General features: G+C 40.4%; 1 protein-coding gene across 1 annotated transcript; it reads right to left on the reverse strand.

Moving 5' to 3' along the window:
- Positions 1-692: 692 nt before the first annotated feature.
- etnk2 (ethanolamine kinase 2) lies at positions 693-13,820 on the reverse strand. Its single transcript, XM_067504131.1, has 9 exons — positions 13,403-13,820; positions 8,891-9,028; positions 8,675-8,796; positions 6,806-6,946; positions 5,412-5,554; positions 4,085-4,168; positions 3,831-3,991; positions 3,651-3,724; positions 693-3,153 (listed from the first exon to the last, which is right to left on the reverse strand). Exons 1-9 carry the CDS (start codon positions 13,547-13,549, stop codon positions 3,081-3,083), a joined length of 1,083 nt encoding a protein of 360 aa, XP_067360232.1. The 5' UTR covers positions 13,550-13,820; the 3' UTR covers positions 693-3,080.
- Between the last annotated feature and the right edge of the window lie 2,770 nt (positions 13,821-16,590).

Below are 16,590 nucleotides of genomic sequence, written 5' to 3' on the forward strand. Positions count from 1 at the left end.
TTTTGGGTGCAGACAATACACCAATTAGCCACAACATTAAAACTAGCGGTCTTTACGATGTGACCGAGGCCAAAGGTCAACATGGTCACTCTGAGCAGTCTGCAGCTACACAGCAAAAAGTGATACACTATGTGCAGAGGGGGTAGAAATACATAAACAAAATTCAGTGTTTGAACTCACCATTTCTAAAAGGAAAGTGTTTTATCGGTCTTACATATACAATAAATACATTAAAAAAATGTGGCATTGCAGTATAGCATAAAAGTCAAACGTAAAAGAACATTAGCGAACTCATAGCTCAGATTTTGTAACTGCAGCTCCTTTTGGATGAAAGCTCCAACTGTCATTAGTGTTATCAAGATGTACTTGACTCAGCAGATAAGTGTCACTTTCCAATACTATTGTCATCTGCAGTGAAGGTCGAAGAGGCAAGTAACCATAATAATTTGGAGTCAGCGAGTGTGGGTTTGTTAGAGATATGAAATTCTTCATGCCTGATATTATGGCCACAGCCAGTGTCAACGTGTTTGTGTTTTGGCAGGAAGTCAGGAAGAGACGTTTTCTCTTTCCTGTCCCGAACCACCAGGACAGACACAGACAAACATGGGCGAAAACTCGAGCATGAGCTGAAAAGTCATTTTACATTCTTTAAGTCAAATAGCTTTCCAAAGAAATTCAAAAGCTCCAACACATTATATTTTTAAAACATTTTCTATATTTTAATGGAAATATTTACCAACAGCTGTTAAATAATTCTTCATGCTACTCCTACAGCGATGTGAAGGATCACAACGCTTTTCACAGTTATTTCTTACAGTATTTACATCCTCCATCTCCACTGGCAGCACACACACGGACGCAGCATCACCTTTAGCAGTGGATGAGCACATTTACAAAGTACATCTGCAAGTCAAAAACACTGTGCCCCTCCACACGTCGCTCTACAGTTCAGCTCACAAAGCAAGATTTACAAAAAGTTAATAATGGCATATAAAGAAAAACAAAATCATCTGTACAGTGTTTCTTAAAATTAAGTTAGTACATTCAAACACAAAAATAGTGAATCTCGAAATGCAATGCAGATTCTCAAACCATTATTGTTTGATTAGAAAACAAGAAAAGAAATGCAAGATTAGACTCAATAAATAAACCCCACTTAAAAGTGTTTAAAACATTATCATAGGTCCAACACAAAGAGGGGGGAAATCTTTGCATGGAAACAGGAAATTCAGATCCTCACGTTCGCCCCACATGCAAGTAGTTGGATGTATTGGTCTTTGAAATGTAGAACATTTCCAGCAACTTGATAGAATTTTAACAGGAATTTGTTATTTCGGTTATCGTCACCTCACCCAGTGTGTAATGCATAGAGAAAAACTGTCACGCAGGATTAAACTTGCATTATTTAAAGTGTGAAAAAGTTTAGTTCAGTGCAGCTAACAGTGCAAAACCTTCAGCTTTCATTTGGATTGCGCATTTTTTTCAACCATATATATTGTTGGTTTACTGTTTGTACAATCCGGATTAGTTAATATATAACTTTAGAAAACTACACACGTTTCAGAGAGGAGAAAAACATGTGTGGGTTCATACACCATGAACTCACTGTTGGATGTGGTTACAGATGCAAGGTCACGCAACAGACTCAACTATTAAAGTGACAGTAGAGTTCAGGCTTTAATTGGATGTTTAATGGTGTAGTTAAACACTGTGCCTAATATTATGAATACACAGTGGAGGAAATGTTTTTTGTTGTTTGGTGACTACAAACACAGAGTGTTAGGCCACCAACTACTATTAGTGCACTTCTATAAAGTTTTTTTAGGGCAAAGTTTTAATTCGAAATGTGTTTTTTTTTTTTTTTTTTTCACTTTAATGCAACATTTAAGTTGAAGTATTTAACTTTACTGTCTGCTCTGCCAATTCAGAGCAAAAACAAAAAGAACCCCACTGTAACATTTCCATTCAAAATCCTAAACTAATTTGGCCTTTGTCTGCAAATCTACTCAGCAGCATAGTTCACCATCAGGTCCCTAAAATGAAGGGCCTCTTGATTATTCTCACATTGAAAACTACAGATGTGGCAGATTCGAACCTCTTCAAGAATATAGCTGGCTCCCAAATACAGTATGGGCCTTCATGTCCCAGTGAGAGTACTTCACCCTGAGAAGGCCCTGATCATCACGTCTAAAGAAAACAAATGGATAAGACAGGCAAGGACACAAATGCGATCCCCCCTAAAACACTGAGCACGCACTGTCCTCACCGCCTATTATCAGCATCAGTTACTGTACGTCTCTGTTTGATGTGAAGTGCTGCTGCTCACCTGATCCATTATTAAACCTGCAAGTTACATGAGACCCACAGTAGTACACAAAGGTCACAGCTCAGTGTCTCCCCCTGCTGGGTCAATAAAGGCGAGTTAAATAATCCAAAAAGACAGAGTGTGTATGTGTGTGAGAGAGAGAGAAAGCAGACGTCCCTTTTCTGGAGTGTGGCATAAATGAACAGCTTTAAAAGCTTATGGATGCATTTATCAGTCTAGTCTAATCAGATCAGGTGCAAACTCCTCTAAAAGCACCAATTCTACACATCAAGGTCAGTTTACTGGGTGGGGGCCTGGTGGCTCAATGGGTAGAGAATCGGGTTTAGACGCAGAAGCATACGTACACGCACGCGACAAACGCGACACACACACACACGCGACACACACACACGCGACACACACACACGCGACACACACACGCGACACACACACGCGACACACACACACACGCAACACACACGCGACACACACACACACGCGACACACACACACGCGACACACACACACGCGACACACACACGCGACACACACACACGCGACACACACACGCGACACACACACACGCGACACACACGTTGGAAGTTTCTTGGGCTAAGACTGGAGAAATCGAAGTGTTAAATACTCTTGTTAGAAAACAAGGATGCCAGGTTGACAGAGCAGTGGTCCAACAAGAGCTGGCTCATGGAGAAGAGTCCACAAGCTACAGAACTTCCCTAGCAATACACCTTTTTCTAACCTCCCCCATCTTCTCTACTCAGTTTGGGATCTGCAGGGCCATGACTGCAGGTTTGGTCTTGAAGTACTGGTTGAAACGTAGCACAGCATACCTGGAGGAAACAGAAGAAAGTGGCGATGACACGGAAGAATCTAAATCTACTACTGTCACTGTTTAGTTTTTTCCACCTCATTCTTTCAGCAGATCAGATATGTAATGATAAAAATGTTAAGATGGACTTTACCTTTTGCTTTGTACACCTTTGTAACATTAAACCCAAACAACAAATTCTTGTCTCCTTCTTTACAATAGTGCTTTAAAATTTGGGAGTTTACACCTACTACGTTACAGGCTTTTTTGTGAACAGTGAAACATGCAAAATATGAGGGATATTTACTGTAGCACCCCAAGGTGGGAGTTTAAAAAAAAATAAAAAAATCAGCTTTAGAATGTCAAGTGTCAGCCTTTCATAACACAGTTTAACCCCCACTGACACATTCACACAAAGTCCAATCTGCTGCTTATGCAATATTCTACACAGGGGGTCACCACAAACAAAGCTAATCCTTTCCAACACACACACACACACAAATGCATCCTGCAACTTACCCGAGGAAGTCAAAGTCAATGGTGGAGTATTTGGCCTGGATGAGTGCCCAGAAGCCCCAAAAGAAGTGAGAGGCCTTGAGAGAGAAACATAACATATTAGAGAAAAAGAAGTGTGAGACACAGTTGGTGTGAGTGTGTAAGATAGTAAGAGTGTGTGTTTGCCAACATATTTCATCTCACCAGAGCAAACTTATTAACTTGTACGTAGAGCGTCTCCAGCTCCCGTGGGCTGACCTCCTCGCTTTTCTTGGTGAAGAGTTTGTAAGCCTGCAGATACTCCCTGAGCCACTCTACCTGCATCTCCCGACTGGGGTACAGCCCATAGTCCAGGTCACTCATGCCTTATCACATGTGGAAGCAGTTGAAGAATAACGCAAACTAAATGATGTTTTATTTTATTCCAGTCACAGTATACAACCGTTTTTTGGACAAACCTGCAAACTCGTTGAAGTGGTTGCCTATGTCAAACGCCTGGTAGTTGTAGCTGGAGTATTCGTAATCTATGAATCGAACGTGACCTGAAAAACACATCACATGACCAGTAAATAAAAGGAGCAGCAGCTATCTCCACCTTCAGACAGCCACTGTGAAGAAAGAGCTAAGCAGTGCGCTGACGGTTGCTGCTTTAACACTTGTTAGCTAAAGTGGAAGGGCCATTTCTAAATAACTTGAGTTACACGCAGGGTGCAGATTAGGCGAGGCATCCTGCGAGGGTGGGGGAGGTTGCTTCCAGTAGGCCATGTGTTGACCAGTTTGACTTGGCCTATGTATGTTTCCCTTGGTGAAAATACTCTTATATGTTCATTGGTTAAATGGATAGAACAAGTATCCAAAGGAAGAAGACCCTGTTTAGTACCAGTGAATATTAAATGGTCTCAACTTGTATAGTGCTTTTTTTCTACCTATTTGCACTCAAAGAGCTTTACACTGCTTCTTATTCACCCATTCGCACTCACAATCACACACACACACTCACACACCGATGGGGGAGCTGCTATGCAGCTGGACAACACTCACCGGGAGCAACTAAGTTGGGGTTCAGTGTCTTGCTCAAGGACACTTTGACATGTGACCGGAGGAGCCGGGATCGAACCAACAACTGCTCTACCTTCCTGCACCACAGTCTGACATTACTGACTGAAACAACTGCAAACCTGGCATTAGCTCATAACCATGGCGATTATCTGGGCAATACAGCCAGCAAAGCTCAGCAACATGTAGCAGAATCTCGAAAGTACAACACTGCTTCAACCTTTGTAAAGAAGACATGCTGTCAACTAGTCGTTTAGCAAAATTCATCTATGTTGGTTATATCATATTGAATGAGACCACATGCAGTGAAGGGTCTCTGTGCAGTTAGTTCTGACTGTGATTGCTAAACGATTTAATTGTACTAAACAAGGTAGATGGTAATCAGGTACCAACTGTACTTAATAGTACTGTACCTTGATATTGATATCTAATAATCTTTGCAATCATGCCTGCTTGACTAGACCCACGTTTTCAAAGTATGACCCCCTCTGTGCTCACCACACTGTGCCTACTACAACACTGCTCCGTTTTGGGTTTTTTTTTTTTAATTTAGCTCCTCCAGGAGGCTCCTGACAAAAGCATTTGTTTTTTTCCTTTTCCATTTGCTGCTCTGGGAAACGGTGCATTTGAGCATTACTTATTATGTTGTCAGTTCTGATGATCAATCAATCAAAAATACTCAACCAATGGGGACAGTTACGTCATGCAGTTTAAGAACGGGTTACATACCCTCTTTGCTGTTGTGGATGATGTTCTTACAGAGCAGGTCATTGTGGCAGAGCACCACAGGGGATCCTAGTGTGGAGAGATGATCCTTCATCCACGCCATCTCCTCCTCCAGCACCTCCTTGCTGGGAACCTCCTGCTGGATTCTGGACACAAGCACAAGGATGAAGAACAATAAAGGTCAGCTGTGTCGTACACGCACAGAAGAACCAATTGACAACTATTTTAACACACATAGTCAACACAGAGAAACATATTCTCAGTGGACACTTGTGTTTCTGCTGACTGCTCATGAGTCGCTATGGAAACAATACAATGACTCTTTAGTTATGAGGTCTGTTTACAAAGCTTAGCTTTTTTTCATGAATCCACACTGTTGCTTGAAAATGGCAGTGGGGCATCTCCTCCAACTGCATATCTGCTAGCGCGTGTGACAGAGGTCTTAAGATCATTCAGCCAAGGTCACATGACCCAAACAGACCCACTCAGGTCAACTGCAGACGTCAGGCTTTAAGTGGTTTTCTTGGCCAATTTAGAGAGACTAGCCAAGGATACCAATCTTAGCCAAGCCGAGTGGTGTGCTGAGCAGAGACCCCAGTGCTAACTGTAATGGGATTATGAAGCCTAATCCACAGTCAGACTGATAGCAGGATATGACACACATATGTGTCTCCATGGGGATTTTTAATTGCCTTGCTTCCTCTTGTTCACCTGTGGCTTCTCCCAGAGTCTCAAAAGTTCAATCCCTGTCTCATGTACAGCACAGATATCACACTATTTATCCACTGTTCAGCATGTGTGGTGGCAGGTAATCGTATTTAAATAAAAACCCTATATTACAAAAGGTATGTCTGAAAAAGCCCATTAACATGTGGGCTTCCACACAGTCTGCTTCAGACTGCATAGTGACAAATGTCTGCCACCCCAGACAAGGACACTCTAGCTGTGTGTGTTACCAAGGCAGCGAGTAAAGTGAACCTGATACACTGAGCTAAGCAAACATCTGCTGGCCTATTGCATGCCTCAGACTCTCTAATCCAGCCAGCTATTACTGTTACAGTTACATAAGACATATGCTAGGCTAACAGCCATCAGGACTAAGGTTTTAGCTGTGACTGGGGAGCTGGCCAGGTTATGAGATGCTCTGTGATCCAGTGCTAAGGTGCGAACCAAATAGTCTTTAGCTCTCAAGAGGTTATTTCTGTTCTTTATAATAATATTATATACTAATGAACCCTGTCCCACACAACATTAAAACCACCAAGTGCTACTGAGCAGAAACTCTGTTCTCAAAACTAATGTTACAGCCAAATTTAGGCTGCACCTCATGAGCTATATGCATCACTCTCACCAAAGTGTACAGAACAATAATCAGAGGTGAAAAGCCAAAATATCACCTGATGTTGGAGGCTTGGTCGGTGAACTCCGTGGCCACGAGGGAGAAGTATTTTCTCATCTTGATCCAGAGGTTGGGTTTGGGGATGCAGCCATTGTGTGCATGGATGGCATGGATACGAGCCATTTCCCGGGCTATCAGTCTTAGAGGAAACACACACATATACAAGATCACTATGACTGTTATAACATTTAATTTGTACAATATTAACTATATTGTTCCCATATTTAAAGAAATGTCTCTCATGACAGGCAGCACTGCTACAGAGTTAAGGAAATTTTATCTGCAAAGTCAGATGAGGACCAATGTCCTGCAGAGTTCCTGAAAAAAAGTCTAATGAAAACAACTGAAAACATTATGCAAGACAGACTGAGCTGGGATAAAGCTTTTAGAACCATTTGTTTTTGCAGAACACCAACTACCATTTGCATGTGACTTACAGTTGTATGCAAAGGTTTAGGAACCCCTGACGATGTCCATGATTTTAATTTATAAATATTTGGATCAGCAATTTAATTTTGATCTATCAAATAACTGAAGGACACAGTAATATTTCAGTAGTGAAATGAGGTTTATTGGAAGAAAATGCGCAATATGCATCAGAACGAAATTAGACAGGTGCATAAATTTGGGCACCCCAACAGAAACATCACATCAATATTTAGTAGAGCCTCCTTTAGCAGAAATAACAGCCTCTAGACGCTTCCTATAGCCTGTAATGAGTGTCTGGATTCTGGATGAATGTCTTTTGGAATCCATGCGACCCTCAACTTTAACCAGATTCCCAGTACAGATTCCCACACAGCCCCACAGCATGATGGAACCTTGCCCAAATGTTACTGTAGGTAGCAAGTGTTTTTCTTGGAATGCTGTGTCTTTTATTAGACAACCAAAAGAATGACAATCAAGAGGATGCAGAGATCCAGTCCTACACTCCTCTCTGCAGTGTCCTTACAACCGTCACCCCCCCACAACTCCCGTATACCTATAGAGACTCTGTCTGATTTAGTACTTAGTAAAGATAAAGTCATTATAGCTGGTTACTTTAACATTCATGCAGATGCTGACAGTAACTGCCTCAGCACTTCGTTTAACTCCTTATTAGATTCAATTGGTTTTTTGGCCAGTGCTGGTACTGGGAATCTGGTTAAAGTTGAGGGTTGCATGGGTTCCACTCAATATCTGCAGATTCTTGAGAATAATGTTGAGGACTCAGTCACAAAGTTTCACAAAAAGGCGACGACCCAAAACACTGATCAAAATCTACTCGGGCCGTTTATGCAGAGGAACAAGTACAATGTTCTGGAATGGCCATCCCAGTCCCCAGACCTCAATGTCATTGAACATCTGTGGGGGGATTTGAAGCGGGCTGTCCATACTCGGCAACCACCAAACCTAACTGAACTGGAGATGTTTTGTAAGGAGGAATGGTCCAAAATACATTCATCCAGAATCCAGACACTCATTACAGGCTATAAGAAGCATCTAGAGGCTGTTATTTGTGCTAAAGGAGGTTCTACTAAATATTGATGGGATTTTTCTGTTGGGGTGCCCAAATATATGCACCTGTCTAATTTCGTTTTGCTGCATATTGGGCATTGTGTCCTTCAGTTATTTGACAGATCAAAATGAAATTGCTGATCCAAACACCCAAATATTTATAAATAAAAATCATGGACATTGTCAGAGGTGCCTAAACTTTTGCATACAACTGTATGATTTGCCTCTGTCATTTGCAGGATAGATAAGATAGTTCAAGATAGTTCTCCATTGTAAAGTAGTTTATGCCTAAGCTTGGACAATTTAGAAACCCGCACAGTTTTATTTTTTTTTTAACCATCTCTAAGGCAAGTCATTCAAATGTCCCAACCTGATCAGGGAGGGATCCCTGACATCCTGAGTCCCAAGAGCATCCCCCTGCATGAACTCATAGCAAATGCCGTTCAGAAAGGTGCAGTAGAGGCGAGGAGCACAGCCATTAGCATGTAGCACCTAGAGGAGACACAAAAACACACGAAACAAAACAATTAGACAGGCAAAATATTTCAGTGGCACAGTGGACAGATCACACACTGATTAACACTACCTGAAAGCTTTTGAGCTCATTGTCTCGGTCCACAATCAGCTCTGTCCTGTTTCCGTATACTCTGACCAGGACCACATCTTCTGGACTGTCCTCCATGTAACAGCCCACTAGCTTGTTGGTGGTTCCATCAGTGAAGAGCTGCAATAGGAAGAGAAGACATAATTAACTTGTCACAGAGATACAAAGCCATCACTTACTGAGCTTCTATGGTCATTTTATTTAAAAGGGGAGACACCAGCACTGAGCTACATGTTATTACATGCTCAGTGTCGCATCAGAGCCAGCAGTTATTCAGAGCATGGGATCTTTTAACGAGATCCATAATGCAGTTTTTATAAATATAACATATATGCACATACAAACAATATACATCTTATATTGATTATTCAAATATTCTGAGACTGAGATTAAAATATTCTAGATTTTATATAGAATATTTTTTATGTTTTATACTTTTAGTCATAGAAGTGTTGTTTTCTCATATGAAGAAAACAAATACTATATTCGATTACTTGTGTAAAGCAGACGTTTTGTCATAACTAGGAAAAAAAACTCAGTAACAGAAAAGTGGGCAATTCCATATTTTCTCTAAAATGTGCCCCTTGAAGAAGAACCTGTATTTAAAGGCCCCTCTGAAAGTACCTGAACAGCAGGGTCAATTTATTTGTGTTTGCTGTTGGCTGAACACATTTCTGTTCAAAAGACTGGCCACATACATCCCAAAAGGACCAAATAGGGGCCTTACTATGTAGGATTTAATGAATGATGCTGCGTTTTATAGAAATTCTCCATAGTTTCCTGGGGGATAATCATTTTGACCAGCAAGCTAAATCAAAGAATTGGCCATCAAATTGTAATAGCTTTAGAGGAGACCGTAGACACACAGGAATGGACTTTGCAAGAAGCCGGAGTTCTGAGAATAGGTTAGGTTCCAACATGAAGAGTAAGCAAAAAACCCTGTTTGACTGGGTTTGACTTAAATATGAATATCAGCAATACTTCTGTAGAAAACAGTGGGACAGTCCATCCCACTGCTGCAAACACAATGACAACATACACATTTCCCCTAACCCAGACGCTCACTCATACATATCTGGCATTCCGCGCGTTGCTGCCCACAAAGTTGGGCGCGCAGGCATCCCTGTTATGACCGTAAATACACAAGCATACACGCATTTACTACCACATGACTGATCCCTTCTACGCACCACACAATGAGCCGCTAAGACCGGCAATCAATACATCGACAGACAACGATAAGCTTGGACCCAGACAGAGGTAAACATTCAGCCATATACTGCCTGATGGGACAATGATTGTGGCAAATTTTTTTTTTTTTTTTTTTTAAATGTACAATGGTTTTCTGCTGTCTCGTCGAGCACCCTGGAGCAAGCGGAGATGAATCATTGACTTTTCATCATAAGAATGTTGGAAGAGGAGACTTTTGCTCTGTTGCTTTTGGCATACTGCTGTTTTCAGGAACACTGTGTGGATTTGTGTGGATGTGTGTGTGTGTGTGTGTGTGTGTGACTGGAAGTGGACTGTGTATTTATGGTGAAAGTCTTCCTGTCCAGGTGCTGAGACTAATCAGGTGTTTCTGTCAACAGTGCTGCCCTGCTGCTCTTCACCACATTTGGTGCTTCCCGCTCCCATCAAAACAATGGTCCCACTGCTCAAGAACATCCTTCCCAAATTAAACAAAATATTGTTTTTTTAAATATATTCCAATCTCCCTCTTTCCTCTGCTCTTTATCAGCTGTGACCTGGTTCATGAATAACGCTGCCAGTCATGCAGCTGTACCACTCGCTGCAAGGACAAAAGCACCCAGTGGAACAAAGCTTGTTTGGGTGATAGTCATTGAGAAAAGTCCTGTCAGTCTGGGCTTTAGTGAGCGAGGTAAACACTGTGACATTCTCAGCTGCAGGTGTCTGTGGGTGGGGTATCAAATCCACAGAGATTACCCACGAGGATAAAAACATATGGTTACCAAAGCAGAGTTCAAACCATGCACTATGAGAATAGTAGCAGTAAATGGGGTCACTCTGTAGATTCTGATTAGCAACAACACACACACATATGCATATTCCTTACCTGACATGAACCTATCAGGCACAACAATAAATACATTCCTGCAATTTATTGCAATTGAATTGGCCATAATTTCTATTTTCTATTATATATTTTTTCTGTTTTCATTTGAAACTGTCAGAAAGGTGATAATTCTATCATGTATTTGTTATTGAGATCAAAGTGGTCGTGCTGAAATAGGGGATTATGAGAAGCCACCTCATCACTTTGCTGATGCTAAAAAAACAAAACAAGCAACTGAGGGAAAGAGCCAGAGAGATATAACAGACTGTGGTATCTTCAAATCAATGCAATGTGTTGAAAAAAAAAGGAAAGGAGAAAACTTAACGAGAGGATGCCATCCACCTGCTGTGCAGCATCGCACCACACCTGGCACCGCAGTTGGATGACACTGTTGTGTTGTGGACACTGTTTATAGACTTGGCAGAAAAATGGAGAAAAAAACAACAACAACAAACATCCAGTCATCATGCAGTTCACCACATATTCACTGCAATGATATCTGGAGAGATCATTCAAGCACAAGGTATGTGAGGAGATGCAGACTTTACCAAAGAAAACAAACAAGAGGAAAGGCTGGATTCAGAGATCCACTCACTATTGTCTGAAAACGTTCTGAACTTTAATTTCTACAGCACTCATCATAAGAGTTCACACGATTGTGTGCAAAAGTTTGCAACCCCTTATTACGAAAACAAACAATATACATAATATTTAATGCACAGTTAATACAAATGTTCCTTCTTCAGAAATTAATTAAAGTGCATTTTTATTAATTTAATCATGGGGTTGCAAACTTTTGCAAGAAAGTAAATTTCATTATTTTACTATAACTTTCTTTATACATTCCATGACCTTGTTTGCTACTTCTGATGAGGGAACATTTGTACTAACTGTCATAAAAGCAGCCATAACATTAGTAAAGTGTAAAATATTTACCATTAGTTTAGGACATCAGGTGTCATTTGTATCCCTGACAAAGTCGATGGGATGTTTAATGTTTTCAGCCAAAACAAAGATGAGATAAACTACACTGATCAGCCACAACGTTGACGCCACTCGGCGGTTTTACCGTTAACTGGGTCATCATGGGCGCTCTCACTGCTGCGATCAACACTTGTTGAGCATGTCCAGTACTAACATTTTCACATCCTGGTCTCTGTCTACCACAACTTTTAAAACACTAGCTGGTGTTCTTGTGGTTTCTAAGTGACAAATGTAACTGCTAGACACTAAATTACACAAAATTTGACGTAGAAACCCTCAGTCGAGTTTTTAACAATATGCTTGAAATCCTAACTTTGGTCTCAGACAGGAGTACTGAACTATTCCCTGTATGTAGACCTGTTTCCAAAAAGTTTTCAAATTGGTTCAGTCTACTGAGTTCATTTCCGACACAGACTTAAAGTTCCTCCCCCCAAATCTGTGTTGACTTATTGAATTAAGTTGAAAAGAAAAAAAGAATTGCCCCTCGATATCAATGAGCTTTGTAAAGTACAAACTTCACTACACCATCCACAGCATTTTTCAGTGAAAATTAGAACTTATTTGATTCATGTGTCAAGGTGTCAGTGTTACAAATGTTTAGTCAGTGTTTTATTGTTTAACGTCTGCACAGGGTCTTTGTTAGATATAATGAAGAAAAAACAAAAATGTAAACTACAGAAAAAACTAAACTGTACATTTTTGTTAAAATAGCATAAAATGGCAGATCTTAGTGGATCATGAACTTGAAGATAAGTTTAACATAATGGGCATCAGCTTTGAACTAAGTCACACCAGCACTGGAGGTGTAATCAGTAACTTGTCCTTCTACAGAGCTTCGACATTGCCTCAGCAGCTAATGTTTCTATTGCCGTAATATGCAGTCACGGTGAATTAAAACAAATCTGCCGAGTGACATCATAAAAACCAAGGTTGAATATCAATAAACACTCCGAGTTGAACCTCTCGTAAAACCCCGATGATGACATGTTTGCGCTTCCTTGATGAACTAACAATAACCACGTTACTGAACCAAACCACCATCACGTCACCACCAGCTGGGCGCTGTAACATATGTCGCTTTGGTGCTGAATTTACTAAAGATTTCGGTTTTGCAGATACAACATTCTCCTACCATCCAGGCTTTGGCATACTTGACTTCACTAGCTTAGAGTTTAAGTAAGGTTCAACCTTCTTTCTAGTAACCTGAACGTTTCCTCAACGTTACAGTTTAACTCCACTGAGACAGCAAAACGGAATCACGTTCTTACACATCTGCATTCGTCACTGAGAACGAAGTAGCGATAGATGAAGGGGCATTAATCCACGGGCCTCCTCTCAGCTGGCTGACGGAGCCGGGTGATGCTGCAGAGCTGTCATTAACCTAGCCCAACGTTAGCATACCCCGCTCTGCGTTGCTAGCATGAAGCTCACCTTACCTTGGTTTTGATGTGTCTGCTGTCCCACGCCGGTCTCAGCACTTCAATGAGCTTCATCGCCCCGTCCGTCACGTTGTGTTCGTCCACGAATATAGGGATTTTCCTAATTACCGGAGACCCCACGGGTACATGTATTTGCGTCTCCATTCTGTAACCGTATTTCTGAAACCTTAATCTCCGTGCACCTACGCGGATATTTTTAGAAACTGCAGCATACAAGTGTATCTTGATGTATAAGTAGCTAAATGTTTGTGTGGTTCTGCGAATAATTTCGCTTCAGCTTGATATTTCTCTTTGTGGTTCCAATGAATTGAAAGGCGTTGAAGACGTCCCCCTGAAACTGCCGGGTACGGATGCTCGTCGCCGGTTTTCTTGAGAGCTGTCAGCCAACTGTGCCATTTCCTCCTACTTAGCTCCGCCCGCCTAGAATCATCCGATTGTACCGCCAGTTGAGACGCATCACCACAAATGAGCACGCCCCTGTTTTCCGACTGTGTCCGATTGGTCCCGGGTTCAGTCGAATAAAACGGTGACCGCTAGTCAGTTAAAATGCGGGTTTGAGAATGAGGATGTAATAATTTGCTTTCCAGAATAATCAATGACAAAAAATTAATCTATTATATATGGGACCAGTGCCGTCTTCGTTTAATTCAATGATATTTTATTTCACAGGACTATATACCTGGACTAAATTAGAAACTAGGCCTAACTTAGGTGTATTAAACAAAAAATTTAATTTGACATTCAAAAAATATGTAATGTAAGATTTTGTTATTAAAACTCTCATTTATGTTTGATTTAGGTACGAAAGTGATTGCAGGCATGTAGCTTAAACAAAAGTTGAAGTTATGGTGCTACAGTGTTGGCAGTGTTGGGCTTACTGAAAAAAAAACATTACAGTATATTAAAAAACGTTGAGAATTGTTACATTAGTTAAATTTATGTATAAAAATGAATTTGTCAGCTAACAACAGTTAATCTTATATAGGCCTGCATATACTGACTCCCCCCCTGCTCATCCCACTACAAAAATAAGTATTGGAATTAAATTAATTAAAAATTAAACTTCTGATTATATTCAGAGTACAGATACATATGACTTTGGTAATATAATTGAAAAGAAAAAAATATTTAAACAAATAACCCAGAGTTAAGAAAACACCATGGCTTCAGACATATAATTAGTTTATCTGAACTCAGTTAAATCGTTTAAACTCATGAAAAAACATTATCCAGTCACTGTGTAGTAACATTAATAGTTGTGCATAAAGGCACAAATAAGTACACAACTAGCCAACACTAAAGAGGAACCAAATGAATGGCAGTGCCAAGTTTCAGCCAAATGATGGCAGTAAAGTAAAAAGAGTCACAAAGAGGGTTCAGCTTCTGTCAGCTGTATGTCTGAGGTCCTTCACTCATCACTCATGAATGACTCCTAACATGTCTAATAAAGATCCACATTTCTATATCACTGTTTCTAGCTGTATTTGTACTTTTTATGTCCCCCCCTTGTTGAATTGGAGAATTCCATCTGCTTTTTGTGTTAAATTATATAAACATTTGAAGTGACGGAGACGATTCTGCTACCGTTTTCAGGCGTTAACCTTCAGTTTCAGAGCATAACACACAAATACACTTTAAGCTCATGCATTACTTACCTGTGCCATGGCACCTCGAGCTCACCATTGCCTCTGTGTGACTTTGCAGTCACATTAAATGTGCTCAAACAGAGTACATATACAAGTCCACAGGAGGTTTGGGGATTTTTGTCACTCTGTTTAGTCTCTGAGATAAGGGAGGATGCATGATTAGGCAACTTTTCAGAGTCTTTATGGATTCACCCAATTTCAGGACACTGACATAAAAAGACAATTAGATTACTGTATGAAATGACTTACTGTATGATCAGCCAAGTTCTAGCCGTACAGAGTTACATCAGTTCAATCCCCAGACCAGAACAAGTAAAAACAGTTCCCATGATTCCCTCATTAATAAGATTATAGTGACTTGGACACAGCTTGAGGATAACCTGTGATTTTCCAAACTCAAACCAATTAATTGCCTCATGTTTTGTGTTTGTCAGTCTGCAACTTGGATTATGTTGTTCATCTGTACAGAAACCCCTAAGTCAGACACACTCCTCCACTGGGTGACATTTTTCCTAATTCTAAAACAATTGGTTGAATACGTTTTAAGAAATATTGCTGTAGAACCAATGATTTACTATAAATTTGGTCAGAGGTCTAAAGTAAATCAGTCAGGCGCATATTCACAAAATCTGTCAGTAGAATTATGACATTGCAGAGCATTTATGGCAACATTTGTTTAAACCTTCTCCACTGCACCTTTTGAATTGAATATATCACACAGTCACGTGTCTGCCTGATGGGTTTTTAATTGTTTTGGTGAACAACAGAGGCCTGGACTAACAAAATAATCCAGGCCGAGGGCTGACACACACTTACATGTGGGTGGAGACGTTTCATTGTGGGTTTCACTATTTCTATTGGAATTTTTGAAATAGGATTAATTCTGAAAGTGACAAATGTTAAAGAGCACAGCAGTTTTTGTTTTTCTTCTGACACCAGGTCCACCATTCACGTCAGGCTGACCTATAATACAGTTCATTGCTTAATGTGACCATAATCAATATGACAATATTTCTTGTTGTTTGAAAGCAATAGAGCTCACAAAAGAAACACAAGCAAAATAAAAACAAAATGTAATAACTAGTAAAAGACACATGACAACCAGAAACCTTTTTAAAAAGGACACACAAATTGACTACAAACATTTCCACAATGATCAAACTTTGCCCAATTGACAAAAACTAAGAAAAACACACAAGCCCTGAATGAATTCATTTGTCTGTATCCAGTGGCCTTTTGTCACATATATGTCCTAGTACCATCCTTGTTAATACTCTTGTGCCCCATCACCTTGATGCACCCCCCTCCCCCCCCCCCCCCCCCCCCTTTTTTTTTTCTGCAGTAATTTAATGGCACCTGAATAGAGAAATGGTGCCACCAGCTGTTAGTCTTGATTTAGTCTTGTTAATGTGTGTTGCTTTCTGGTCACTTTTTTAAGAAAATTGGTCTAAATTCTGTTGCCTTTTGACAGAAACCTGGCTACTTTTTTAAGTTTGTGGCCCACAACATGGGCCATGGGGTTAAAATACTGTATAGTAA

The sequence above is a fragment of the Channa argus genome, chromosome 5 (assembly GCF_033026475.1).
Source record: "Channa argus isolate prfri chromosome 5, Channa argus male v1.0, whole genome shotgun sequence".
NCBI lineage: Eukaryota > Metazoa > Chordata > Actinopteri > Anabantiformes > Channidae > Channa > Channa argus.

What these genes read in the sequence shown, in the direction of transcription:
- etnk2 (XM_067504131.1), bottom strand. Translation starts at nt 13,549, where the DNA reads ATGGAGACGCAAATACATGTACCCGTGGGGTCTCCGGTAATTAGGAAA. An exon ending in CCACTTCAACGAGTTTGCAG is followed by an intron (nt 3,992 to 4,084) that starts GTTTGTCCAAAA and finishes ACATGTGATAAG; the next exon opens with GCATGAGTGACCTGGACTAT. An exon ending in ATTGACTTTGACTTCCTCGG is followed by an intron (nt 3,154 to 3,650) that starts GTAAGTTGCAGG and finishes TGTTTCCTCCAG; the next exon opens with GTATGCTGTGCTACGTTTCA.